Genomic DNA, 24,079 nt, shown 5'->3' on the forward strand with positions numbered 1-24,079 from the left:
TCCCTGACAGTCACAGGATCTATGGTCACAAGAATAATCAAATGAACAAACACCTGAAGGCTGTCACAAGGACAGCCTCCAAACCTGCACACCTCAATACCCTTTCAGATGTGGCTGGCCTAGGGTCCCCCACTGCTTCAGCCACACCTGACCCTGACCCCCAAGAACCCCAATAGTAGGGGTTTGGAGCCATCCTCCCTGATGCTGCCCCCGTTTCCCTACCCTGACCACAGAGGGTAGGGTTTCTTCTTCAGCGTTCCATCTCACCAATGAGAAGACAGCACGGAAGGAGAGGGGCACCCAGGGAAGATGCTATGGACCCAGGGAGGGCCCAGGGAATGTCCTCACACAGCAGAGGAGACAGAAGCTGGACCTGAGGACACAGGACATTTCTTCCTTGGCCAGCTTTCCAATGCCCCATCTAGCTGCTGCCCCTTGGTTTGTTCTAGACCTGAAAGAGACCAGCTCTCCTGTTTTCCCACTGGGCTCCAAAAACTGTCTACCCCCCTACCCCAACCATTATGTTCTTCATGGGCAACAGCCTGGAAGGTAATAAGGGTGAGGGTAGGGGTAGGGAGGGGACATAGTCACAGATGCTGCTGGCTGGACTGCAGGGGGAACAACTTATTTGGGGGACAACCTGGTAGCTTGTCAGCTCTGATTCTGTGTCAGGGTGCAAACCCTAGAGGAAATACTGCAGGCATGCTGAGAGAAGTATATAAGGACCCCAGACTCTGCCAGAACGGTAAAAATGCTCAAAAATTCACGTGACGAGAAGGCCAACACACAGAGAGCGCCTATGCTCAGGGTGTCATGCAACCAAAAAAAGACACACAGCTATGGACAAGGACGTGCCACACAGTAAAAATTAAAAAAATATCCCATTTCTGTAAGAAATACGTGCCTGTGTCGGCAAATTCAAAACAAAATCCTCACAGGGCTCCAGGTGGAGTAACAGTTCACCTGTCAAGGGTGCTGGCTGGGAGGCGATCCAACGGATTTCTATTCCGTATACCAGATTTCATCTCCTCTAAGACACCACTAGACTAGAAGCGATACATTGTACACATCATTAAGGACAACCCCCCACACACACTTGTAATAATCAGTGTTTCCCGCGCTTCATCTTACAGATGAACTGTAACAACTGTAACACCGCCAACTCCAGAACGTCCACCCCTCCACACACCTTTGGCCCAGTTTCCCACAATGGTCTCATGCTACAGAGGCACAAATAGAGCTGGAAGAGATAGGAAAGAAAGCACGGATACAATGTTGTCAGCATGCAGGTGATGCTGGGGCTGTGGGGTTCAGGGCCTAGCAGCATTCCACTGTCAAGGCGCCACTCTCTGCAGCTGGCACAGCCCCGGGCCCTCAGTGTTTCATAACTGTGACATTCCGACATTCCGGAAGAAAGTCTGGTCAGTGAACTTGAACAAGGCCCTTAGTCCGCGCTTGCTCTTGATTAGACTCAACGTTAGGCATTTGGGGCAAGGACAGAGGGCTCAGACCTGCCTGGCACACTGGGCTTGCGGGCTGCTCTGTGCTGCCACAGGGGCTGGCGACCTTGACCTTCGCTGGGAGATGGCACCTGCTGGGCTTCTCTGCTGCTGGAACTGTCTTTCTTTGTAACTGGTTACCGCGCAGGAAGGTACTCTGCCAAGGCCCCATTTCTTGTCAGGCTTCCCCAGGCTAATTTTAGCAGCCCTTGATGACTCCTGTCCACAGTTCTTACTGTGGTGTTCGTCAAATGGTAACTTTCTATTTCCATCATCCTGTCCAGTTGCTGGTGGGGATTCAGAGGGAGAGAGACACCCTTTTTTGCCCTGTGCAGCTATCCAGCCCATGACCACACCACAACAGACTCGCGGAGATTTATTCTACAGCCCGAATTCTGCTGTGCCTCTTTTGTTCTTCAAAGTGGGCCACCTCACATCCCTTTCAGTGGACACTTTGTCCTTTTGACATGAACCCATCATTTATTGGCCAGCCACTACTTCCCGGCCATATTTGGCATCGCGCATGCGTCTTGCATGTTCTCTGCATGCCCCATGGCACCTCCTGCCCAGGGTCCAGGTTGCTGTTGTAGAGGATGCTCTTTAGAAAGCAGAAAGTGGGAGCGGGGGCACCTGTGCGTCTCCCACAGAACCAGGGATGCACGGTACTAACATCTGCTCTGCATCCATCCTACTGTGACCATACAAGGAGCCTGGAACTAGGCTTCTAACTCCTTTAAGTACAGTTGGATATCACAGAGTTTATCTAGCTTTTTTTTTTATCAAATGGTGAGAAGTCTGGCTTTTCTTTGTCAGTGCTGAAGATCAAACTTGGGGCCTGTGAATGCCAGGGGATCCACAATGTTTTATTTCATCATTTCTAGAGCAGGTACAAAAAGACTTGTTCTCTACAGGATGAGGGACGTGTGTGTGTGTGTGTGTGTGTGTGTAGGGCCAAGGTGACATCAGGTGTTTTCCTGGGTGGTACTCCACCTCATACACCAAGGTAGAGAGTCCCCCGAAACTTGGAGTTCCATCTCGGCCATGCAGCTTCCTCTGCCGATCTTTGCGCCTCTTTTGGATTACAGATGGCAGCATTTCCGTGGGTTCTGGGGGGCTGAACTCTTGTTCTCACTTGTGGGCGTCTCCCAGCCCACCGTGAGTTCCCACCACTCAAGGCTTTGTCTTTGAAATCACAGAGGACTGTTGTTTGGAACTCAAAGCAGCTCTCTCAGCTGGGCGGGGTGCCTGCCTTTAATCCCAGCACCCAGAAGCAGGGGCAGGAGGATCTCTGTGAGTTTGAGACCAGCCAGGTCTACATAGTGAGCTCCAGGACAGACGGAGCTACATAGTGAGACCCTGTCTCCAAAACAAAACAATCAAACAATCAACCCAGCTCCCTCACAGGACTCCAGAAACACAAAACAAAAAAACGGGGGACGTAAATGGCTTCAGCTTCCTTGCCTTCCAATTTCTACCCTTGGTCCTCTCATTGCTGCTGGTGCCCACATGTTGCGTGCCATCCTGGTCTCTGCGGCGGCATTTCTCCAGAGCACACTATGCCGCTGACACCTGCTAACAATCTCCAGGCTCCCGAGACGGCAAGGACATCAGGGCTATGCGGCCAACTTGCCATCAACCGCGGGGTGCTCCCAGCTTCAGAGGCAACCAGAGATTGAAAGCATGCACTCAAAGTGGCCAGTGGCTCGCTCTGCAGCTGGGAGTTGAGGCACAGCTCGTGTGTTAGCTCCGTTCCTCTATACAGCACAGATCCAGGCAGGGAATTTCTGATCCCCAGACCTAGGGCAGAGGGAATGAAAATCCACCCCTGGCAGCAACTGTGTGGAGTGCCCAACCGCCTTAGGAGACGATGCCAACCGGATGCCTGCTCTGCCCCTTTCCTTACTGGGGAATTTTAGAAGAGAAATTTAGAAGAGCAGGTGGTTGGCAATGGGAATGATGCTCATGACCATGAGATGTAACACCTGAGTGTGGAGCGTGTGACTTTGATGTAGAATTCCTTTTTTTTTTTTTTTTTTTGGTTTTTTGAGACAGGGTTTTCCAGTAGTGATGGAGCCAGTCCTGCATGTGTTATGAGCTGCTTGTGAAGGTCAGAGGACAGTTTGTAGGAGTCAGTTCTCTCCTGACACCTGGGTTTCTGCGGATGGAACTCGGGTTATCAGGCTCCACTACAAGTGCCTTTATCCAGTGAACCGCCTCACTGGTCCAAGATAAATTCTTCTTTGGCTCCTTCCCTGCCAAATGGCAGGAGCTTGAGCAACTACCTTAGATGCAGAGGTAGGACACTAGGAATAGCAATGACAACACAGGTAACTACGAATCCAGGCCCTGTGTAGAAGAGGGGAACATGGCTTGCATAATCCGTGATTGTCATCAGTTTTCTGCCACATACCGCTGACACGAATGTATGTTTGTGACATATTTCTGGGAGAAGAGACCCTCCCCATATGTAAAAAGACGCAGGGAAGGGGATGGGCGGGGCTTTCCACATGCAAACAGGAAGTGCTCATGCTCCTGGCTCTGCTCCCGCCCCCCAACAACTAAGCCCTCGCTCATCTTGAGGCTCAGTCCCTGACCCACAGCTCTCAGGACTGCACCAGTTGGCACCTGCACGGGTAACCGTGACCTACACAAGTTCGAAACTTCGTTTGGCGCTTCCGTCAGAAATTCTCAAAGTTCCTCCGCACAGGCATCCCACTCAACTCAGCTGCGTCTGCCCAGCCTGGCGAATTTCCCAGAAACAAAGACACGCTTGTCCCGGATCCCGGTGTAAGAGTCAAAAAGGTAATAAGCCGAGGCAGGACGCCTCCTCCGCCCAGATCTGTGCCTCGGTCTCGGACAGGGGGCGACACACATCTCCTCCGGGCATTTTCCTCAGCAAAGCCCCTCCAAGCCACCTGTTTAATCAGCACTCTGGAAATCAGTGTCGCCGCAGAAAAGGGCTCCACAGCGCCAGCCACCTGCCAGCCTTCTCTCTCAAGTGCCCGGTCTGTAGGAGGGTGCCACCTGCTGTATTCTCCTCAGGCAGCGGCATCCACGCCTCCCTTGGAGGGTCCTCAATCCTTAATCTGTGTGCTTTAGGTAGGGATGATGGCGGCCTAGTGGTGAACCCGGTGACCCAGGCCTTTCGCTGGCCAGGTATCGTCTGGGCATGGTCACTGGTGCAGCTCACAAATGTGAAGGGCTGCAGTGCCCCGAGATATGACCGTGATCTCGCTGTCCTGCCTCAGCTGCCCACGGATGGTCACACGCGAGTGCCACCTCATCCAGTTAAACTTGGAAACTTTGGAGGGTGCCATTTGAGGTCTGAAATTTTCTGAACATCGACATAGCATTCACGGTTTTGTTTTTAAGGTTTTTGTTTGAGACAGGGTTTCTCTGTGTAATGCTAGCTATCCTGGAACTCATTCTATAGACCAGCCTGAATCCAAACTCAAAGAGATCTGTCTGCCTCTGCTTCCCGAGTGCTAGGATTAAAGGTGTGTGCCACACACCCCTACCTGACCCCACACTCAAAAGTTTTAATCTGAACATTTTAGACCCTGGGTTTTGTGGTCAGAGATATTGTGCAAGAACAGTCAGATACCCGCAGTTCTAAAAACCCTGAAATCTGACCCATCTTTGGTCTCAGTCATGTAAGAGATACGAGCCCTGTGGTCTTCAGGCCCTGTCTCAGGAACCAGGGAGAGAACACCGACAACAGATTCCAACCTGAATGTGGCTGGGCAGAGCAAATGACTGACAGATCTATGTATGTGCTTTTGTGCACGGAGGCCACGGAAGGGACAGAGTGGGGCCCAGGGGTGGTACACGAGGCCACAGCAGGGACAGAGTGGGGCCTGGGGGTGGTACACGAGGCCACAGCGGGGACAGAGTGGGGCCTGGGGGTGGTACATGAGGCTACAGCGGGGACAGAGTGAGGCCTGGGGGTGGTATATGAGGCCACAGAAGGGACAGAGTGAGGCCTGGGGCTGGTACACGAGGCCACAGCGGGGACAGAGTGAGGCCTGGGGGTGGTATATGAGGCTACAGAAGGGACAGAGTGAGGCCTGGGGCTGGTACACGAGGCCACAGAAGGGACAGAGTGAGGCCTGGGGGTTGCCATTTCAATTCGGGTGGTTAGAGGTGTCACCTCGCTGAAGAGACACAAACAAAAGCTTGAGGAAGGCAGGAAGGAGGCTTGGGAGTCCAGGAAGAGCATCCAAGCTGGAGGAACAACCAAGTTCAAAGGTGAGTGCCTGCCTGCTTGGTGGGGTGAAGGCAAGGAAAGCTGGGCAGAGCAGGGAGGGAGAGGAGTGGGGTGAGCAGGATAGGCTGAGTGGGGCAGTCACCTCAGCCTGGAAAGCTGACAGGGAAACTGAGGCAGAGCCTTGAAGAGACTCCTCTAATTCCAGCACTTGAGAGGTAGAGACTGGAAGGTCAGAAGTTCAAGACCATCCTCAGCTACACAGGAAGTATGAGGCTAGCCTGGGACCAGAAAGGCCCTCTGAGCTGGTGCTCTGAGCAGAAACAGTAGGGCCTTCCGGTGTGAAAGACAGGGAGGCAGGAAGATGGCAGGGTGGTTTGACGTTTGTTCTGGGTCACGGGGAAATCTTGGGGAGAAGGGAAGGTGTCTGCTCTCAGACCTGAGCCAGGTGGAGGTGAAGACGGCAGAGGGAGGATGAGTGCGGACGCAGGTCCTCGGGAGGCTGGTGCTTCCACCATTAGCGCAGAGATCAGATGAGGCCCAGTGTGAGGTCAGGGAGCCATGGAAGCCCAAGTGTGTGGGGCATATGGCCACACTCTAGAGGGGGCTCAGGGTGGGCAGAGCCTCCTCCACTCAGACCAGGCTTTTGCTGGAATCCTTGGGGAAGAGTTCTTGGCTGGGCACAAAAGATGGCCTGTTGTGGGGAAGGGCCTAAGAAATTTGCCAACCCAAACAAGAGTGGAAGAGAGACAGAAGCAGACAGCCCCGTGTCTACCATGGCTGCCGTGGGGTGTGCTCAAGGGGTCTTTCTGGCCTGGAGACAGGCTGTTGCCCCTGCATTCCAGTGCATACACCACCCTCCACTCTAGGACAGTGCAGGTCTTTTCAAATATAGGGGCCACCAAAGGTGCCTCCTGAGCCGTGCTGGTGGACAGCTGGGAAGGTTTTGGCATCAACAGCCCAGCACTCTGCCGTGTGGATGAGAAGTGAGCTTAGGCGCTATCTACGGGGAGCCCCCTCACCAGGAAAAGGGCCCACTCTGCCCCAGGTCCCACTCCTATCCTAGGCACCACCCCAGCCTACCGGGCACACCCACCACAGAGTATCAAGGGGTTAACACTGCTAGAAGCCATTTCCGGCACTCAGGGTCTGGCCACTAGAGCCATCAGGAGACAGCTTTGGATACAGAGCACGGTCTGAAGGCTCACGAACCCTGGGCTCAGCTATGGGAGCACCTCCATACTCTGAAGACACCCAGAAGTACTCCCCCCGGTGTCCTCCAAAGTGGCTGAAGTCCCTGTCTCACCTGCCTTGGATGGGGGTACACAGCGAGGCCATAGCACCCCCGGCTAGCTGCTGCAGTGGGCTGAGGAAGCTGACGTGTCCCAAAAATGTGCGTTCTTCCAGTCACTCCAGAGTGGACATTTCGTCAACACTGGACTCCAAAGGCTTAAGAGCTAGGAAGTGTGTGTGTGTGTGTGTGTGTGTGTGTGTTTGTAGGTGTATACACATTCTTCTTTAGGTACCCGAGGGGACCAGGGTGTGGCAGGTAGGGTGGGAACACAGTCAGTGCAGGTTTCTATGGGGCTTTCTCCGTTGAACCAAGGACCACAGTGGGGCACAGCTAGGTTCAGCTCCAGCTCATACAGCCAGGGATGATGGGAAGCCTCCATGCAGACCCAGCCCTGAAGGGCCTGCCACCTTCTTGGCAGGAGGTCACTTTCCAGGGCCAGGTCTGATAAATCTTCATTATTTTGGTGGCATCATTATGATGAATCTTTATTGCCCGAACTTAACTCCGTTACACTTCTGGAGGGTTGGAACCCCACAGTTAGTAACGCTGGGTGAAGTCAGGGGGTCTGTGAGGCACGCCCCCCCCCTTCAGGCAGCACTTGGTGGCCCTCCCCACTGCCTGGCCAACATCAGAGCAGTTTGCTCTGGGCCTCTGCTTCTGTACTGGGCCCGTTTCTGCCCCCTCCCCTTAGAGGGGCGAAGCAGGTACACAAAGGGCCCACCTGCTAATCCAGTAACTTTCTCCAGATGAAATCTTTGATCTCATCAGCAAGGTCCCTTCAACGTATATGCTAACACTCCTAGGTTCTAGGAACTAAGGTCAAAATACCTGTCTGGGGCCATTTTTCGGGCTAGTACACCCTGAACACACAAGGGGAAACTGAGGTATGGATTTATGCTGGGAGGCTGAGAGCGGAGCTTGCATACTGTGCTCACATAGCTCTGCCTCTGCCTGGGATGCTCTCTAGGCTGCAGTATCTGCTTTCCCTCGGGCTCTTGGAAGGCCAACTCCCACAAGCCCTCAGACCCTGGCTCTGCGTCCTTAGATCATCCCCTCAGCACGACAGATCACGCGTGCATGCTGTCCCTGAGTTTGCAGGACAGGTTCCTGGGAACCACAGTCCCCAGGGTGCTCTCCTGCATCTGCAAAGCTTCAGTTTTATTCATCTGTATTTTTGTTTTTGTTGAGGCAGTCTCCCTATGTAACCCGTGCTTGCCCGAACCTACAACCTTTCCTCACCTCCTAAGAGCTAGGACCACAGGTGTGAACCATCACGGCTGGCTATTTCTCAGTTCGGAAAAAAAACAGAACGTAACTGCTGGGGATGCTACTCGGTTGGTGCGGTGCTTGTCTGTATGGGTTCCATCCCCAGGACCTCATACATCAGGCGTAGTGGCACACTCTTGTAACTCCAGCACTAGGGAACTGGAGGCAGGAGGGTCAGAATTTCAAGGTCATCCTCAGTTCATAGTAAGTTTAAGGCCAACCTGAGCTACCAAAGAGCCCGTCTTTTAAAAAAAAAAAAAGTAAATTTGATATTCATGTAACATACATTCACCAGGAAAAATGAAAAAAGAAAAAAATGAAAATTATATACCCTGAGAGACAAAGGAAAGGCATTGTAATTTCTGCCATCTGTCCACCATGGCTTTTTCAATGCCCATAACCACCTTGAAAAAGCTTTGGTTTGGGGGCTAAAGAGCTGCAGCCTTTACAATGCTACTTTTTAAGACAGGAAACACGATTCTAAGGAAACATCTCCACCCCCAGAGCCAGCTCTCATGGCTCAAGGTCCAGTCAGCCACCTGACATCTCTGTAACCTCCAGCAAGTGATTTAACTATTTTGTGCCTCAGTTCCCTTAAAAGGGGAAGTATGCTGCTCATATGATGACAAGATGACATACAGCAGGCACCTGAGACCACGGCAGTGAAGGTCACGGACCTGCGAGCTGTCACCACCGTGATGATCACACATTGTTAAGGGGGCATCTGGGCGGTGGGTAAACGGCCTTTGGTCGTGCAATCTGCAGCTGCCTGGGCAGTGTGTCCTGAGCTGAACACCTTCTTCTACTGTCCACAACTTGCCATTTTCTCCAGTAAATAATGACAGGACGCATATCCGTAAATGGACACCCCTGCACGCATCTTGATTTGTTCCTAAAAATTCAACTGCAGAGGCACAGCTCTGAGACGCCACCACCCATGTGCTCTTCATGAGAGTGGTGCCAGCTTTTCTTCCACACAGGGGACAGAGTGTCCATTTCCCCAGATCTGAGGACCTGGACTCCCCACTCCCTAACCCCACTCCCGCCAGCAGGGGACCAAGTTTTCAGGTATATGAGGCTATGGGGCCATTCTCATTAAAACCACAGTAGTCGTGGGGCGTCTCTCACAGTTTTACAGGATGTGTTTAAATAGTGCCCAATTGTTGGTGGGCCTGTTGAGGGGTAACTGAGGCACAGAACTGCCTTTGGGGACTAGATTTGGGACCCCGAGTTTTCCTCTCTAGCTCATTGGTCTCAGTATACACCACCACTTCACTGGGATGCTGGCTGCAGCAAGGCAGTGAGGTTTCCTAATCCTCAGAGGTCTACTGCGGAGAACCCAGCAAGGGGACTGGGTACCACTGAGCAGAGGGACGAGAGACCTCAGGGTACTGAGGAGCGAGCTCAGAAACCAAGGCAGATCACCAGAAGGTGCAACATCTGGCAAACATGCTCACATCTAAGCATAGAAGGCGCTGCTCCATCCCATTTCACAGAGGAGGAAATGAGCTGAGGAATGGCTTATTCTGGCCCAAAGTTGAGCAGGCAGGAGGCCGTGAGCACATCAGGTAGGCTATGCATCACCCACTCTCGGCTACGAGGATGTGGCAAAGTAACCAATGCTGCCAGCAGAAATAGGTACAGTGGTAAGATGGAAGCCACCAGAACTATTAGAACCAAGTTCCCCGGGGGTGGGTGGGGTCAAGGGTCAGAGGCCTCTGTAAAACCATCCTGGAAGCACAGGTGATGAGCAGGAAGTTTGAGCTTGGGCCACACCAAGAATTGAGCACCTGTTGTATGCTACCACAACAAACCCATCAACCTGTCACCTAAACGTCACTCCAAGGAGATGAGTTAAAAAAAAAAAATCTGCCTGTCAGCAGGGGTAACGTGGAGTGTGTGTGTGTGGCAGATCCCAAGTCCTTACTAGCCAACAGGGCAAGGCAGGGAGAATCCTTCATTATCAGGAGAAGGAGTCAAAGCAGAGGGACCCTTGAAGTCCCAATCAAATGTGTCACCTGTTGTGTCTCAGAAGACCTCATGGCATCTCTTAGGTGTCTTTATAATGATACTATACACTGGAGGTTAGACAACCTGCTTGAAATCACTGCTAGTTGTGGCTGGAGTTTAAACCTCTGAGGTTTAAAGGGAGTGTGGGGGGGAGGTGGGAGCGGAGGGGTGAATGAAGGAGATAACAAAAGGGGTTCAGAACTCATTTCACAGCCCGGGCTGGCCCTAAATTCACCGCCCTCGTGCTTCAGCCTCCTGGGTGACAGGATTACAGGTGTACCACCATGTCTGGCCGCAGCCAGGTCTGGTACACTGGGAGCTCACGACACTAACAGAGTCCCGTCGACGCCTGGCCAGGGGTTCAGAAAGCCTGGCACAGCTCAATGAGGGCCTAAGGGCACACTGCACATGGAACCCTCGTCCAGACCCTCACTGTGATGCCAGCATCCCTTATCCATTCCCTCTGAGGGCCTGGTTCTGCGCTCAAGCAGGACTCTAAACCCCAGGCTCCACAGACCTCTCCCCTTCCATCAGGGTGTTTTGAGGAGTTAACTTGCCTGCAGCTCTCTTCAAGGTGGGTAGCCAGGTCTGTCTCATGTGAGAGCCATAAGAAAAAGCTGAAATGAGGTGGTGGGTGCCCCAAACACCCAGCCAGGGATTCCTATGAATCCTTCTCTATGAGCTCAGCATGGCCCACTGTGGTTTAGCAAACAGCCCAAACCCTCACCTGGCCTACTTTCCTCTCACACCCCACCACACACACATGCACACTCTCACACACACATGCTCACACACACTCACAGCCCAAACCTTCACCTGGCCTACTTCCCTCCATCCCCCATCATCCCCAACACATTCGGGGCCCTCCAGTGCTAAGCCACTCCTGGATCAAGTCACTCGCACCCGAGGGTCCACACAGACCACCCCTTGATGCTTCAGCTTGAAATATGACCTCCCTTCCCATGAATGGAAAGTTCTACTTTGTACCTTCAAATGCAACTGTCTGCTCTAAGCTCTGCATCCTCCCTGCTTCCAGCCCCTGATCCCATTCCCATTCCTGAGTACACACAGGGAGCGGCAGACCCTTCCTCATCTTAGGGTCAGGGTCCTGCTTTCTACCAGGACCCCAAGTGCTGGAAGGCATCTCTTGGAATATGTTCATCGGGTATACAAGGGTTGAGCACTTGACAAAGGCCCAGCTGGGTCCAGTGGGGTCTGGACAGGGCCTGTCACCTCCAGCCCAGGTGTCCACCTCCACCCTGGGAACACAGCAGCCTCCAGTGCTGTTGGGTTTCATGTGTGAGGACCTTTCAGACACCTGACCCCTGTCCTTGCTCCCTTTCCCATCTCCTCTAGGCATCTGTCTTCTCCAAGACATTCCAGTCACTGGCGGAAGGATGCCCTCAGCGGGGCATCTGGTTTCTTCTCTGTGGCAGTCCCAAGGTGGATGACCCTAGCTTCCACCTTCCCAGGCCACTTGACTCTACTTCCAGCAAGAAACTTCTCCCCAGAGAGAAATGGGGTTCTGACCGTCATAGGAGAGCAGGAAGAGGCCCCTGCACAGGTTCTCCCCGCTCTCCCGGGAGGCCCAAGGCTGCTTTCTCAGGGGACAAGCGACAGTCGACTGGAAGACAGAGCCTTTGGGGATGCTGCTCGGAGCTGGCGGGACACCGCAGGGGGCCTCTCTCGCTGCTCCACGACCCCAGCGCTGGCGCTCTACCCTCCCAGACACCGGCGCCGGGGACTCAGTAGAGCCCGGTGTGCTCCAGGTTTCGCTCCCCTGGGAATGCGCACCCGGGATCGCCCCTTCCAACCCGGGCCACCGCGCCTCGAGCCGGCTCTAAGTCGGAAAGCGGCAGTGGCGAGCAGCGGGCTGCGGTACCTGTCAGCAGTTGGAGCCTGTGTCCCAGCACCTTCATCTCGGCGTCCGGGGAGCGCGCTGGGCCGCCCGGGGCAAGACGCACGGTAGCCGCAGAGAGGAGCGGCGGGAGAGCCGGAGCGGCGGGAGAGCTGGAGCGGCGGGAGCAGCAGCCGGTAGCGCGGAGCGCTCACCGCCCCCTCCAGCAGGGTTTAAAAAAATCCACCAATGGCACAGCCGCGCACCCCAAAAGACACCCGCCGCCACCTGGCCGGGGTGAGCGCCGAAGGGAGGGAGCGTGGCACCGCGGGAGGGGCTCCACGCGAACAAAGACGCCTGCCGCCCCCGGCCGTCGCGGCAAGACAAGTGTCCCGGTCTCCGGGGGTCCGGGCCAAGAAGGGGAGGGATGGCTGGGAGACAGGGCGTCGCCCTCGCGTGGGCGGGAGGTGGCCGCGGAAGAAGGTGCGGGGCTGCAGTGTGGCTGCACCGAGAGGGGATGACAGGGGTGAGGGCGCGGCGACTCACCCAGGCTGCCGAGCGACACGGTCGCGCAGGCGGGAGCCGAGCCTGGACGTCGCCGCCCACGAGCGGTGCAGGTTCCCGGCACAAGTAAGCCCCGGAGCTGGGGGCGGGGCGCCGTGCCGGGGGGCGTGTCCACGTGGGTGGGTGGGCGTGGGCAGAACGGCTAGTCCTGCTTGGTGGCTGTTCCGGGGCGGCCACCGGCTGTGGGAGTGGGCGGGAGGCCCGGTGGGATGACCGACAGCCTGGCACAGACCCAGGCAGTCTGCAGCGCCCCGCCTGCTGCTCACCTCTGTCGGGCTCCCAGAGAGGGTCCCCCTTCTGCACAGCGCTCTGCGTGGACGCACGCTGGCCCTGGCTTCAGGTGGCCAACATCTGAAGTGGCAGTGAATTAACTCCACTGCCCGCTGAAGAAGCTGCTGAGCTTTTGATGGCTGCAGGTGGGGTACACATGCCTGTTTACAGTTTGTGTGGTGCTTTGGACAAGCGTTGAGACCAGAGCTGCAAGCTTGGTTTCTGGAGGTTTGGGAAATCCCTCCCTCTTGGTGTCTTCCTTTGTTAAAGGAGTTGGGGTGGGGCAGTTTGGTGACTGAATGAAGCATCTCTGAAACCTTTCTTTCCTTGGGCTATGGTTCTGTAGGTAGAAAAGTAGGGGTTCACACTTTCAAGCACTTTATTTGTTTATTTATTTTTCACCCCTGTGACTTCTGAGTTATTACTCTCTTCTAGCCTCTTCACACTCTGAAACTGGGATGGAGCTGACCTCAGAAGACTCCTGTTAAATCATGAGATGGGGTGGGGTAGGGGAGGAGGGAGCCGGGGTCAGGGAGGACTGTGGAAGATGGCTCAGGATAAAGCGCTTGCCCTGCAAACAGAATTAAGATCCTCAGAACCCACATAAAGCCCGATAGACATGATGGCCGAAAGGGAAAGTGTTGGCTTAGGAACCCCAAGACCAAGTTCTCGAACAAAGGAGATTTATTTGCCCCACAGGGTCAAAGGACAGGGAATAAGAGACAAAGACAGAAGATAGAGGATGAGGGAGAAGGAGAGGGACAAGGGAAAGGGGCAGGGGTATTTGCCCCAGAGGACAAAGGACTGCCTCCTGATAGAGGGGAGACAGACGTGGCACAGAGGAAAATGTCGGTTTATAAAGGTAAAGAGGGAAAACCCCGTGTTAGGATGAGGTGTTTAATTTTGATTGGGCATGTTAATTAGATGAGCCAAAGGGGGCTTCTGATTGTTGGACATCAATACTTTAGTAACTGGACCTTGGGGACAGAGGAAATCAGGGAGAAAAGGGCAAGGCCTGCTGGAGTCATGCTTGCCCTGCTCAAGCTGGCCAGAGTCTCTTCAGTGGCCATCTGTAATCCCAAGAGGCAAAGACTCCATCTGTGGGGTCTCCTGGGTAGCTGGGCTAGCTGGATGATGAGCTACAGGTTCATGGAGAGACTGCTTCAGTAAATAAAATGAAGACACCCAGTGTCAACTTGCAGCAAGTAGGGGCATGCACACATGGGCGCCCACACAGTGCAAACATGCATACACATGTACCACACACATACATCCACCCCAACGTCAATGATAGACTGTGAAGGCCATGTTTAGTGTCTTGCCAGATACATGGTTTTAGTGTTCAATAAATTTGTTGTTATTATCGATGATGGTGAGATGGTCATTGCTGCCTCGTAGAGTCAGACTTTCCAACTTCTGCCCTTTTCAGTAATTTCAGAACGAGTCACAGGATAAGATGCCCGTTGCCTGACATGCCCTTGCTTGACATTTGCAAGTTCGTGCACACAGGAGCCCACTTGGATTTTCCAATCAGAGATAGTAATAGTGGCATCAAGATGGAGGGCTACTGAATGTAGGTATTCTCACCTGGTGTATGCACAATACTGGCGACATTATCATCACACAGTGGCTTGGTTGCACAGGCACCAGACTGCCTACAGAAAGTTCAGGGACTCCTGTCTCATTTCCCATGCTTCTACAGCTGAATGTCTTCCAGCCTTCCAAGCCAAGCACACGGCCTGGCAGGTGTCGCCCTACATTTCTTCTTCATATTTGAAAGCTCTGGGTGTCCTCTGCGTGACAGCAGTGAGGACCCGGGCATCCACAAGAGAAGATGAAGAGGCACTGTGTAAAGGGAAGAGCGGGCGGCAGCGTCAGATGATGAAGTAGAACGTGTCCTGAACAATGTGGGGATCACCGAGGAGCCGCGCCAGTACTTTCTGGAGGCCGAGAAGCACGAAGAGCGAAGGCCACAGCCAAAGCTGGGTGTGGAACAGGCGCCTGGTGGCTATGTGAACGCCGACCATGACCTGTACCACAACCGCCACCCATCAGTGGATCAGTGGAACCCTGTCAGAGGAGCCCCGGGGCACAGCGTCAGGCCGAGATGAAGCGCTTGTATGGGGGACAGTGCTCCCAAGATCCTGGCCATCGAGGCTTCCTTACAGCTGAGTTTTGACAAGAAATGTGACAGAAAACAGCCCCAAGTACTGGCCTGTCATTCTCCTGAAGTTCTGAGCCCTGACACAGGGACCCTAGGGAGAACCTCCTGAACGCGCAGCCCTTAGCTTCACCGCCTTTGTTTGTGATGTATTCTCTTCTGGGCGTTTCTCAGAGAAAGAGGCCCATAGATTGGAAGAAACATGTTCAGCAAGTCCCAGTGGGCCCTTCATGTGCTGGATGCGTCTAGCAGCTGGATAGTGTTCTGTCAGGGGGGTATACTGCCGACACGAGCAAGATTCCCCTCACATAAACCGATAGTTGTACTGGAATTGCTAGTAATGTCCAGTTCACTGAAGTTCTTGCCTGGAAATGGAGGAAAACAGGCCCTAGAGGTTGTAAAAGGCTTCTTGGCAAGAGCTCTGGTCTGTCTGTCTGTCTGTGTGAGGCCCAGTGTCTACAATGACCTTGAGCTGCTACAGTTTGGCTCACGTGACCTGTTGTATCAGGATTTGCATTCCAACCCCAGAATGTGGCAACTTGCTAGACCACGAAAAAGGTGACCGTTGAAGCCCCCAGGAGACTGTCGAGTCAAGCAGCGGTGCCGTGGGAGCAGATGCTGTGGACAAGTCGCTGCGAGATTGTTACTGCTGAGCCAGCAGAAGAGAAGAACCCACTGTCAGTCCCCTGAGCTGTGGGGCTTCCTTCGTCTTTAGCTCCCCACGGAGGCTGCTTGCTGCTTGAAGGCAAGCTTGATAGTGGGGTTTTAACAGAGGGGAGTAGAACACAGCAGAGGGCCAAGCTTGTGCAGGGACAGACTGCCCCTAAGAAGTGTCCTTGGCCTTGTTCCTAGTTCTTTGGAAGATGCTCCATCAGTCATTGCTATGCAGACTAAGCAAAAGACTGGCTGTGCCATGCCTAGGCTAGAGAAGGAAGATCCTGTCTCCTCTTTGGACAGCAGACTGAAATGCCAGACAGGAAACAACCTATTCTGGCTAACTGGGGCACGAGGGGACTTGGTTAAAGGATCTGGCAACTCAGGATGGCAGAAGCCAGGCTTGATCAGCAGGCAGCCTTTGCTGACATTGCCAGGGTCATACCTGGGCCGGGGTGTTGCAGCAAGCAGTACCTGTGGATACAGACACTGTATACTGCCATCTGGACCACAGCTGCCTTGGAACCAGAGTGGATGTTGCTACCTCTGCTGCCATCCTCATCCGGTAGATGGATGCTGTGTGTTTCAGTTCCTAATTCACGGTTCAGAGCACATCTAGTTGGGGGAGCCCAGATCGGGCCCTCTGATAAAAGCTTCAAGGGAAGCCAGGAAGAGGAAAGTGTGTTCTGCCTCATAGGACCACCTTGGATGCTGATAGCCAAATAAGTGCCCAGAAGCAATTTTAGATAACAGTGGGCTTGCAGCACTGTTAAGAGATGACACATAGATACTTAGCTTGGATCCTGGTGCTGAGAAACATGTCGTCCCTGGTCCCCGAGACTTGCACTGTACTGTGAGCCCCCATTGTCAACCAGTGGTGTTCCCTTCTGTTTTCTCATCTTGATTCCTTTTTTCCAGCAGGTGAAAGACAAAAGGACCTTCAAAACGGTGTGTCTTGCTGCCCTTCCAGATGCAGAAACAGCGCTGCCTGCTGCCAGGAGGACAGGTGACTGGGTTTTTCCATTGTGGTGATAAATTGGGCTGAGTCACCATCCCTCTCTGGTCCCCTTGTGACCATGACTGGGAGCAAGTGGAAGAACTTAAGTGATGGGGTTAGGCAGGGGCACAGATGAGCCTGGGGCCAAAGAAACTTCATTTCTTAGCAGTGAGAGAGGAGGCAGGGACTCCCTTCCCGTCCCTATTCAGTGGCCAGGTGCCAGACAGCTCGCTGAAGGGAGCCCGTCTCACCTTCAGAGACATGGGCTTCTTATCCCCCGGTGTCAAGCCCCATGCTCCAGAGTCCACTGGAAATAAGAGTTGACCCAACATTGAACTTTTCTTGAAATTCCATGAACTGATGGAAGAAACCAGCAGTCAGCCCACAGTCAAGGGACCAGGAAGGCACGGTCAGGCTGTATAACTGAAGCTACTGTGGAGGCAATGAGGGACGGTGGTACTCAGGAAGGTCTACCTGGAGGAGACAACTGAGCCTGCAGATAGATGGAAGGTCAGCAGATGGGGTGATCAAGAAGAACTCTGTCAGCCTATACACGCGCGTGTGCACACATACACACACACAGATAGCAAGAAAATTTTTGTCTAAATTTTTATTAGCCAGTATTTACATTTTAGGACATAACCGTTACCATTTTATGTTTATCTTGATAAAAATGATTCTTTAAGGAAGCCGAGAAAGAAGTTCAAGACCAGCCTGGACTATACAGTAGTTTCCAGGCCAACCTGGACTATCAAGTGAGAGTCTATCTCAATAACAAAAATTCTGCTCTTATTAATAACAGCTGGCGCTGACCTTCTTCAAGCGAACCTGACTTTCTTAGCCAACCCCTTAATACTTGAACATTTAGGATTTTGCATTCACTTTTCATAACTGCAAACAATATCACAAGTAGCTCCCGACACCCAAGCCTTTGCACACGCGTCTGGCGAGCCACTCAGCAGCCTCTGTTGTCTGGTTACGTGTTCTCTGACCACCTGTCAGGGCTGGCTCATCCCCATCTGGAGGCCAGTGTGTGCTCAAAGCACGACTGTCCCCACACCTGTGCGGGTTCTGGGGCGAATCCAAGGAGAAGAACCTGGTGTAAAAGCCACGGCTTTGATCATGTTCTATAGTTATGTAAAGTATTACAGTGGGAGGAACGGAATGAGGGGTAAGCCCACCAGCTTCTGTTGATGCAACCTCCTGTTAATCACTTCAAATAAATATTGAAAACAAGACTGGTAGAGACCTGTGGGCGAGCTATTTAGCCAAATCAAACAGGTTGATGCTTTTGAGCCTGTGCTTTGTGACTGGGAGCAGAGCAGAGGGGTTCTTTTAGTGTCCTTTGCAGGCAGGGCAGGGTCAGAGAAAGGCGCCCCTCATGGCTGGTGGCGTCCGTGTACCTTCGTGCCCACTGGCTGCAGCATAAGCTTGCAGGACTGACTGGACAGACGGTCTCTATCATCTTCCCGTGAGTCTAGGAAGACACCCATGCCCAGCAGACGAGAACCTGGCAGAAAGATGAGGTGTGAGCCATGGAGAGGAGGAGCAAAGCCATTCCCCTTCTCAAGGAGAAAACACACGCCCAGCAGAATCTGTCTTGAGGCTCTGGGAGCTGGAACCGCTTCCTGTGAGCTCAGGCTCCTAGGATTGTCATTGTCACAGCCCCACCCTGCTCTGAACTTGACCCAAGTCCACTTCTCTGATTTGGGATTCATTCAATCCTGTGGCTGGACCAGCCAAGGACACCTACTCTCAAGGCTGCGGTGACCACAGATGTGGGTGGAGTCAGAGATCTCTATCCGGTCCTCTCCTGGGTAGGGTGTGATGGGAATTATTATTATTTTTTTCAAGACAGGGTTTGGAGCTTGTCCTGGAACTAGCTCTTATAGACCAGGCTGGCCTCGAACTCACAGAGATCCACTTGCCTCTGCCTCCCACGTGCTGGGATTAAAGGTGTGCAGCACGAAAGCCCGGCGGGAATTATTTTCTGAGTGTTGAGAAAGAGTGTGTGTTCAGTAGACACTGTACTTTGGAGTTTGTGTTTTCCTAGGCAGGTTGTAGGCAGTTTGAGGCTCTCTTGGGCAGCTCCAAGTCAGACTTGCGATTTCACAGGCAGCAGGGCTGCACTACTGTGGGCAGCATTGTTGCTTTCAGAGGGTTCAGCGGAGTCTATGAATTTCAGCTCTCCAGTCTCTGGGAACGGAGCCCCGCAGTAAGGTCAGGAAGCCTCTTCTAAACCAGTATCCCTTCTTTCTTGGGCCTTGCCATTGCTGCAGCCTATTTAACCAGTGCCCTGGCTCCTGCATAAACCCTTTTCTTTTAAGGTCCCATTTCATTCACTTTTCCTCATCGCCCAGCCTATATCCAAGGGGCCAAGCCATCAATAGCCAGTTTAGGTTTCATGGCCTGGGACTTTACAGTAAGCAAAGGGAAGTCCTGCCCCCAGGGAGACTTCTGCCAATATTTGTTGAATAAATTGATGAATGAATTACTAAGTAAAAATGAATTACAAGAGCCATGTGGGCTTCATACCATGGCAGTAAACAAAATGCCTGTGTTGGGTGCCACTCTCAAAACCCTATGCCCTGACCCTGGGATTGTGAGCATGTTAGTTAGCACCAGGGAATGAAGGTTCTAGAAGGAACTGGCTTATTTATTTTTGAGACAGGGAGACAGGACCTCTTGTATTCTAGGCTGGCCTTGAACTTGCCGCGTAACTGAGGATGACTTTAAATTTCTGACCCTCCTGCCTCTGCCTCCTCCCAAGTGCCGGGGTTACAAGAGTGTACCTACACATCTGGTTTATATGGGGCTGGGAAGTCAGCTCCGGATTTCATTCATGCTTCTACCAACTGTGCCATACCCCAGCTTAGCTGGCTTAGACAGAGCCTGGGAGCTGGAGGGGTAACTCAGCAGGTATGCACCTGTCGCTAAGTCTGACACCATTAGTCCAGTCCTCAGGATACACGTGGTGGAAGAGTAAAACCGTGGTCCAACAAGCTGTCCTCTGACCTCATGAGCACGGTGGCACGTGACTCCCCCAAGTAAATGAACAAAGCCGTAAGAATGTAAAATACGGGGATCATCCCGGGTTCTCTGGCCCGTGTTGTCAGAGGGGAGAGGCAATAGGGGGACAGGGGGAAAGCGTGGGGAGGCTTTGGAGGTTGAAGACAGGGCCACGAGCCCAAGCAGGTAGCGCTGGAGGTTGAGGATAGGACCATGTGTTGTCGGTTGTTTTACTCTTTTTGCTTTTTGAGGGGCTCACCACCCAGCTCCCAGATAAATCCCACATGGAGGCTTATTTTTAATCATAAAAGCCTGGCCTTAGGTTGGCTTGTTTCTCGCCAGCTTTTCTTTTTCTTTTTTTTTTTTTTTTTTGGTTTTTCGAGACAGGGTTTCTCTGTGGTTTTGGAGCCTGTCCTGGAACTAGCTCTTGTATCCTTTTCTTATTTCTGTACATCTTCTCACTCTGTGGTTGGCTGTGGTGGCTAACCCCGCCCCCACGTCCTCCTCTCCTGTTCTCTTGCTCCTCCTATTTATTCTCCCTGCCTGCCAGCTCTGCCTATCCTTGCTCCTGCCTTGCTGTTGGCCCTTCAGCTCTTTCTTAGACCATCAGGTGTTTTAGACAGGCAAAGAATCACAGCTTCGCAGAGTTAAACAAATGCAGCATATCTTTACATCATTAAACAAATGTGCCGCAGCATAAACAAAAGTAACACAGCTTAAAATGATATTCCCCTGCAGCCGTGAGCCCAAGCAGGTGGGCAGAATGGAAGCTGAGAAGGGTTGAAGTGTGGTTCATTTCCTGGAGTTCCAGAAGGGGAGCGGTGAAGGGGCCATTATGCTTTTAACCCGAAGAAACACGTTTCAGACATAAGACCCTCCAAAGCTATTTTTAAGTATGGCTGTGGGGGCTGGAGAGATGGTTCAGCAGTTAAGAGCACTATATATATAATGTATACAATATTCTGTCTATGTGTATGCCTGCAGGCCAGAAGAGGGCACCAGACCCCATTACAGATGGTTGTGAGCCACCATGTGGTTGCTGGGAATTGAACTCAGGACCTTTGGAAGAGCAAGCAATGCTCTTAACTTCTGAGCCATCTCTCCAGCCCCTTAAGAGGACATTTATAGGGGTTCCATGTTCAATTCCCAGCACCCACATGGCAGCTCAGTTGTCTGTAACTCCAGTCCCTGGGGACTAGGTGTCCTTTCTGGACTTTGCCAGCACCATGTGCTAATGGTACACAGACAGATATGCAGACAAAATACTGATACATGTACAATTTTTAAGTAATTTATTTGTATTTTATGTACATTGGTTTTTGCCTGCATGTTTGTCTGTGTGAAGGTGTGGGATCCTCTGAAACAGGAGTTATAGAAAGTTGTGAGTGTCCATGTGGGTCCTTTGGAAGAGCAGCCAGTGCTCTTAACTTCTGAACCATCTCTCCAGCCCCACATAAAAAATTTTAATGTGTGCTGTTTTAAGCTTCGTAAGTGATAATTTCTTTTATAACCACGGTAAAAAACAAGATAGTGTCCCATCTCTTATGCCAAGGACCATAATTCTCATCACTTAATAGCCATGTATTAAATAACGGTTGACTTGAAGTGGGTTACTGCTGGCAGGAAAGCCACATAAGAAAAAGTGATCCCCCCCATTTTTATATTAAGGGCCTACTGAGATGTCTCCAGGAGGTTCATAGATTTGTCTTGACACAAACCCATCAACTTAGAGGGTTGGGTTGGGTTATGTGGATTGCGAAGAAGGACACGGGGTCAGAAACTTTCAAGTGAAGGGATTGCAAGCTGGGAAGTGAAAAATAAGGTCCAGCAGGCAGGCCCTAGCATGTTGTCACTGCCTGGGCTCCGGTCTGTATGCCATCTCTGGATGTCCCACCTGCTGCCTTCACAGAGTCAGCATGCACTGAATCTGCATTTCTCCCCATCAGGCCCATCATGCAGGAGTCATGACAGTGTCCATCTGCTAGTGGTACCACAGTAATGGCAAAATATGCCACCCCCACACATACACTTTAGCATATCCATTAGCTTGAGCTGACGGTTAAGAGCCAAATACATAGGAAGCTTTCTGGCTCCTCCTGTTTGCCTAACGCAGGACATACATTTGTGGGCTCTGTCTGTCTCTGTTCTTTCAGGGTCTGGGTATGTAGAGGCAGACTGACCTGAAACTTTAGATCTTTTGACTGAGGATCAGAGGCATGTAGCACCACACCTAGGGAGACAGCTGGGGCACAGTGGGGCTGCCAAGGGGCCACCAACGCATCATGGTGAATCTAAGTGGTCCCATCTTCCCTTGGTGCCTTCCCACTGTGTCTCCCAGAATCTTGTCCCTTTGTCCTGTCACTCCCCCAACAACACGTCAGATGCTCTTGAGCCCGAGTCTACCCACCTGAATCTGCAAGTCCTCCCATGGCCCTCTCTAGTCTGGCTTCTGTCCTTGGTAAATATAATCTATGGGAGCACAGCCAGGGAACTCGGGACGAGGGGCAGAGGAAAAGTAATTTTCTTTCTCCTCTACAATACCATCTCACTTTGGGCTAGGCTTTCCTGTGTGTCTGGTCATCCTCACAGTGACTGGTCACTAGGATGAATGGCCCGGTTGTGAGAGAATGCACTACCCATCCAAGGCAAAAGTGGGAATTCCTTCAGGGCTCTCCTGCATCTAAGCCTAAGCTTCCTCCTCTCCATCCCTGCTCACCCCATACATTATTTATAGCCAATTATTCGCCTCCTGCTGGGACCAGATGCTGCCTGCCAACGCTGTGACCTCTCTGAGTCCTCTGGGCAGGATCAGGGGCAGTTCCTACCTGCCAGACTCCCCTGCCCTCCATGCCCCCTCCTCTCCTGGTGTATGGTACAACCTGCCCCTCTTCCTACATACAAGATACACATTGTAAGCACAGTTCCTTCTTTGCCAAGCCAGCTGGCACAGGGGGCAAGCTCCCATTTCCCTTCAAAGCCATGGCCATAGGAAGTCAACTCCTCCTACTGTGTGGAGGGTCGGGTGTTTACAAATGAGTGTGTGTTTGTGTGCGTGTGTGTGTGTGTGTGTTAAGGGGTGTGCATGCCGTATGTGTGGAGATGAGTTGGAACATTCATGACTAAATGTGTTGCCTCTTCTGGTCTTGCCGCTGAGATTGTAGTCAGGATTGTTTTCTCCTCCCAGGTGAGAGGGGCCACTCAGCTCTAGCTCCCCCAGGGGCTGTGTCTGTAAGGCACTTGTTTGTTTTGTCTCTTTGGCTCAGTCTTGTTCTGAGGTCCCAATCATTTCGGTGATTTTGGCAGTGCTAAAAGCAAGCTGTGTTACCACAAACACACACCCACTCACCTTCCACCCCATTCTTTAGTATCTTTATTACACTCATTTAATTTATTTAGTGTATGTGTATGTGTGGACGAATGCGCGCCATGGTCTGTGTATGGTTGGAGGACTTCTTGCAGGAATTAGTTCTCTCCTTCCACCATGTGGTCCTGTGAGTCAAACTCAGGCACCATTTCCCGGCTGAACCATCTTGTCAACCCCTTCCACCCCACTCTTCATAGGAGCAACAACAATCACAAGCTCACTTGGGCGATAATCAGCTGAAATATTTTATATGTCTGTTGCCACAATCCTATGAAGCGGTTATTTAATTTTAATCACTGTAATTGTGCCTCAGATAAACCCTTTTGGCTATGGTACTGTTAGCGCCCCTATGCAAAGCTGCTGTCCCCATTCTATAGATGAGAAACCCAAGGCATAGAGGAGCTAAGAAAGTTTTGGAGAGGTCTGTGATGGAGCAGACACAGGCTAGATGCCTAAATCCATAACTGAAAAGCCCCTGGAGAGATGCCCGACTTCATGGGTTCAGCCTTCCTCATCTTCCGCCAGTCTTCTTCTTCTTCCTCCTCCTCCTCCTCCTCCTCCTCCTCCTCCTCCTCCTCCTCCTCCTCCTTTTTTGGTATTGGAAATCAATCTTAGTACCTTGTATATGCTGGGCAAGCATTCTGCCACCAAGCTACTCCCCCAACTTTTTTTTGGGGGGGGGAAGATACGAGGACCTTGCTGGCTTTGGATTCACGATTCTGCCTCTGCCTTCTATATGCTGGGATTACAGGCATGCGCCACCACGTCTGGCTTCCCAGCCCCTTTTCTGCACACCCTAGGGCCACCTCCAGCTTGCAGCCCTGTACCACTTCCTGCTGATAGTGAGTGTACTTATCTCTGATGTCTGAGTTAATTATTTCAAAAAGCCATTTGGAACTCACTCTGCTGGGTCTGGTGTGTTCCTTTTGGCTAATTTAATAGCTCTGCTT

At 52.2% G+C, this 24,079-nt stretch overlaps 1 protein-coding gene across 3 annotated transcripts in view; it reads right to left on the reverse strand.

The window, feature by feature from the left end:
• Ndrg4 (NDRG family member 4) overlaps positions 1-12,707 on the reverse strand; it is a 35,135-nt gene extending 22,428 nt beyond the window's left edge. The window contains exon 1 of one of the 3 annotated variants that reach the window (XM_057753220.1): positions 12,657-12,707. Coding sequence is in view for 2 of the 3 variants with exons in the window: in XM_057753219.1 (XP_057609202.1) it covers positions 12,156-12,192 (37 nt within the window). In the remaining variant the exon portion in view is untranslated. Of the gene's footprint in view, positions 1-12,155; positions 12,529-12,656 lie in introns of those variants that run through there. The other 2 variants (XM_057753219.1, XM_057753218.1) reach the window with 2 other exon arrangements.
• Positions 12,708-24,079: the final 11,372 nt, after the last annotated feature.

Source organism: Chionomys nivalis, chromosome 21 (genome assembly GCF_950005125.1).
Source record: "Chionomys nivalis chromosome 21, mChiNiv1.1, whole genome shotgun sequence".
Lineage (NCBI taxonomy): Eukaryota > Metazoa > Chordata > Mammalia > Rodentia > Cricetidae > Chionomys > Chionomys nivalis.